General features: G+C 39.3%; 1 protein-coding gene across 1 annotated transcript; it reads right to left on the reverse strand.

Moving 5' to 3' along the window:
- Positions 1 to 3767: 3767 nt before the first annotated feature.
- On the reverse strand, positions 3768 to 4577 carry LOC122654608. The gene is made up of 2 exons (XM_043848814.1): positions 4202 to 4577; positions 3768 to 3919 (listed from the first exon to the last, which is right to left on the reverse strand). Exons 1-2 carry the CDS (start codon positions 4575 to 4577, stop codon positions 3768 to 3770), a joined length of 528 nt encoding a protein of 175 aa, XP_043704749.1.
- Between the last annotated feature and the right edge of the window lie 218 nt (positions 4578 to 4795).

Below are 4795 nucleotides of genomic sequence, written 5' to 3' on the forward strand. Positions count from 1 at the left end.
ATAAACCTCCATCCAATCTCGGGTCATAGAGAAAATCAGCCATGTACGACCGTAGAATTGTCGGCTTCCCATTGTTCATAAGTAGGTGAGGTAGGCTCGGGAGCCGTAATGGTACCGGTAATATAGCCAAGTTTCCGTTTGCTTCTTAGTGAAAGCCTTACTGAGTGTGACCAATCCAAATAGTTAGTGCCATCAAGTTTCACAAAGGAAATCGTGTGGCACATTCTCATGACAACTGGAGGAGCTGTGGGGAGAGGTGAGGTAGCCGAACCAAGTTCAGATGTAGGTGTATCAACCATAGTGTATGGGAAATAGCACTTGACCATAAAATGGATAACAGCCGGCAAGGGAGGCACGCTCAACCCACGTAAATTATCCCAACACACAAAAGCAGAGATTCCAGAAGAAAAAGCTTCACTCCCACACTCCCCAATAAGAAAAAGCAGCTTAAACAAGCTCCAATACTCACATACAGATATTCATAATCACTTCTCAACGCAAGAAGCCCAACATACCCTAAATGCAAGAACAAGGACAATACAAAGATTATCGGGCTTACGGGTAGAAAATCTGTCACCACGAAACCGAGGTGGGCTCAAAAGATGCTCTCATCCATCAAAGAGGACCACAAGCACAATAAATAGGACCCGTACGATCCTAGTGGGCTGGTCCATCAAACCCATGCTTGAAATGAAGCCGAGCCATGGATTCAACCTGAATCGCCGAAAATCTAGGGCGTAGCAGTTCCAACGAACCGAGCTATGCTTGAACAATACCTTCATTCATCAAGGAGGCACACTTGGAGCATAGAAGGGACCCATGCGATTCTATTGAGCTATTCCAAGCTCCAAAAGGTATCGAAAGAAGGATCGAGATGGTCTGCAACCTGAACTGGCGGAACCCTAGGCTGCTGCTTGGTTTACTTGAAAATAACTTCAAAGGAGCTCCACACTATCTCAAGGACCATCTTCAATCACCAAATAGGTTGTAGAAAACCTATGTCATATTACTTCAGCAAAGGATTTACATATGAACCTCTTCTTTGAAATCCTAGAACTCAAAGGATTTCAAAGAGAGGGAAAAAATGTGGAAAAGAGTGGTGATACGACTCTCAAACCTTTTGGCTCTGATACCAAGTTGGTTTTTAGGTTGGGAATATAGGTAAGTGAAGGAGAAGAAGATGGAGAAGAAGAAGAGAAGAAGAGAATAGAGGAATAATATTTCGGTTGTAACTTGTGTATGTGAGAGATGTCTCTCCACAACTATATTGATTCATTAGTAGAAGTAAAGGAATTACATACACCTCCCTAAGGAGGTAAACAGTAAAAAAGGGAAAAAGATAGAAATTACAAAACAGGGCAACTAGTTAATAGGCTAGTTCCCAAACTACCCTTAGAACATAACTACTAGTAACTCTAACAGCTGCATGGATCCCTACCCTTCGATCAGCTCTATTCTGAGCCATACATGATACAATGCCTAAGCTATGCATGTCTTTCCTCACCACTTCTCCTAGAGTCATTTGAGGTTTGCCCTTGGCTCTTTTAGCTCCTTCAATCTGAATCAAATGACTCCTCCATACTGGATCATCTAAAGGCCTTTGTTGTATATGGCCACGCCAACCTCAAACAACTTTCTTGCAGCTTATCATGTATTGGATTTACTCCTAAATCAGCGTTAATTTGTTCATTCCTTACTTTTCCCTTTCTAGTATTGCCACACATCCATCTCAACATCCTCATCTCAGCTACACCGAGTTTATCACTAATATGTTTTATTAAAAAAATGCATTTATCTACCCGTATCCACCTTTAGATAGTCCGTTGTGTTAGAGCTCCTATTTTATATACATATTGTTTCATCCCTTTCCTACAAGGTCGGCCTTTTAGAGGAAGCGGTTCCTACATGTTTCTTTACAGTCCAACATTTTGCACCATACATCATAACTGGTCATATGACTGTCCTATAAAAGTTTCCTTTATGTTTTAAAGAAATACGTTGATCACACTGTTAAGAATAGTTGTATCAGGGGTATATATGTGTAACGCCCTAAAACCCGAACAATCGGATTTCGGGTCGTTAACTCAAATTAACCTGTTGAACCTCAAAACAACACAATGGACACCTAAGATAAAATTTTCTTTTAGACAGTCATTAAAATTAAAACTGAATAAACGTCCAAGTCCTTCAAAAGAGAAACATAACCAATATTCCAAAACCAAATAAACTGAAATAATGTCAAGTTCAACATAGACTGTCCAACTCATGGGACATAAAGTACTACTCTGGAAAAAATAATCCAAAAGGTTTCTCTTGGGCAAACTCCTCCGAATCACTCGCGCTCAAGCACACTTCCCCAAGGTTCTCGAGCTATATCTATGTCCTCAACTCAAGCTTGGCCAAAACCCTCATCTGCAAAACATCACATTCTGCCTGAGTTGTGGAACTCAATAGGCTACCTTATAAAGAAAGAAATGCTTGCGAAGATATGATATCAATGGCACAAGGACGAAATGTAATGTATGCAAGTGTATTTTTTTCTTCTATAATTTTTCAAAAATACGATACTCATGAATTTTATTTCAAAAAGATTCAAATCAAATGACAACCATACTAAAACTCATAGAGACGGGCAAAACTCACCAAAAATAACTAGTGGTACGAGTATAGCCCATTAGGTTCTTTTATCAATACAACACGAATACTAATGCCGGCCTATTCCCATTCCGTACCCATCATAAGGTGGGACAGGACTTGCAAAACAATTGTTCCAAAGGCAAAGGGCTTTCACCTCCCATACCGTCGTACGGGGTTTCTAGTGAGAAGCAACAAAAGGGACTCTACCGGTAGGACCATAACCATCTTTTTGGGCAGCCACCCCCAAGGACTAATAAATCAGCCCCACTTTCGGCTCGATTGTATTCTCAAAACATAATAGCGTAAAACCATATATCGGTGTACTGAACCGATTCATGAAATAAAACCAAGCATATCTTTAATGTATGTAAAAGCATGTGTGCCAAAAACAGAATTATAATATTACCTAACTCGGCATAGACCAAAAAAACAGAGTTTAAATAAAACTGCAGAATTATTAATGGATAAAATTTCAAATCAAAGATTAAATCGAAACTGCAGGATTTTATGAATAGAATTCCAGAACAGAAACTAGAGCAGAGATGCGGAATTTTTATAAACAGAATTTCAGAAGCAGAATTTAAAGCAGAAGTGCAGTATTTTATAAACAGAATTTCAGAAGTAGAATTTAAAGCAGAAGTGCAGAATTTTATAAACAGCATTTCAGAAATAGAAACTAAAGCAGAAATGCAGAATTTTATGAACAGAATTCCAGAACAGAAACTAGAGCAGAGATGCAGAATTTTTATAAACAGAATTTCAGAAGGAGAATTTAAAACAGAAATGCAGTATTTTTTTTTAAGCAGTATATGGAATCAAAACAATATTTTAAGCATCATAACGGTATATGGTACCAAAACAGCATTTTAAGCATCATGACAGTATATATATATATATATATATATATATATATATATATATATATATTTTTTTTTTTAAAAACAAAGACAACATGGTAACTTTAAAGCAGAAATTTTTAAAATATATGAGGTCAGACCAAGGCAAGGTATAAAAGCAATACTAAACAATTTCATAGGAATGAAGCTAAATCAGATTTTTAAAGACACCATAACCAATAGCTTTAGGCAGATTTGTGTATAGCTCTAACCCATTATAACCGGATAGGGAGCCTACCTCAAAACGAAGCCAACGTCCTCTTTCTTCTTCTCCTCAGCAGCTCTTCTCTCAGCCTTCCTCCGATCCTTTTCCAATCTTCTTAGCCCTCTCTTGTTCTTGAAGTCTTCCGGCCAAGATGGAATCCCTCCAAAAGATTTATTCTCCTCTATATAAAATCCAAAACTCAATTAGAGATAGGGAAAGAAAAATCAAGCACGATTTCCTCCCCCTTCCCTTCTTTCCTTGTTTTTTCTTTCCCTTTTCTTTTCTTTCCTTTTTCTTTTTTTCTTTCCTTTTTTTTTTTTCCTTTCCTTTTCTTTTCTTTCCCCTTTTTTTTTTTTTGTTCTGCGTAGCGACCCATTTGGCTCTCGGGTCGTGCCCAGAACTTGGGTCGCTACATTCTCCCCTCCTTAAAAGAAATTTGGTCCCCAAATTTAAATACTCGTACCTGATTCGAATAACTTTGGGTACTTTGCTCTTACGTCCTCCTCACGGTCCCATGTCGCCTCTCCTGCTCCATGATGTTGCCATTTCACTTTAACTAATGGAATCACCTTACCCCTCAAGGTATGCTCCTTTCGATCAACAATCTGAGTAGGATTCTCTTCGTGCGTTCCAACTTCTTGAATGACTATTGGTTCTGGGTCAATCACCTGAGATGGATCTGCATTGCACTTCCGGAGCATGGAAACATGAAATACGTTGTGCATCCTTGACATCGCTGCAGGCAATGCCAACCGATAAGCTCGCTTGCCCACTTTCTGAGTGATCCGATACGGCCCAACGTACCTTGGAGTCAACTTGCCCTTCCGCCCAAACCTCATCACACCCTTGAAGGGTGAGACTTTCAGAAACACTTGATCGCCTTCTTCGAATTCCAATTCTCGTAGCCTATTATCTGCATAACTCTTTTGTCTGCTCTGAGCTGATCTAATCCTCTCCCGTATGAGTGTAACTTTATCTGCGGTCTACTGTACCAATTCTGGCCCAAGGAGCTTTCCCTCTCCAACCTCAGACCAACACACAGGTGATCTACAAGGCC

Source organism: Telopea speciosissima, chromosome 1 (genome assembly GCF_018873765.1).
Source record: "Telopea speciosissima isolate NSW1024214 ecotype Mountain lineage chromosome 1, Tspe_v1, whole genome shotgun sequence".
In the NCBI taxonomy this organism is placed as follows: domain Eukaryota; kingdom Viridiplantae; phylum Streptophyta; class Magnoliopsida; order Proteales; family Proteaceae; genus Telopea; species Telopea speciosissima.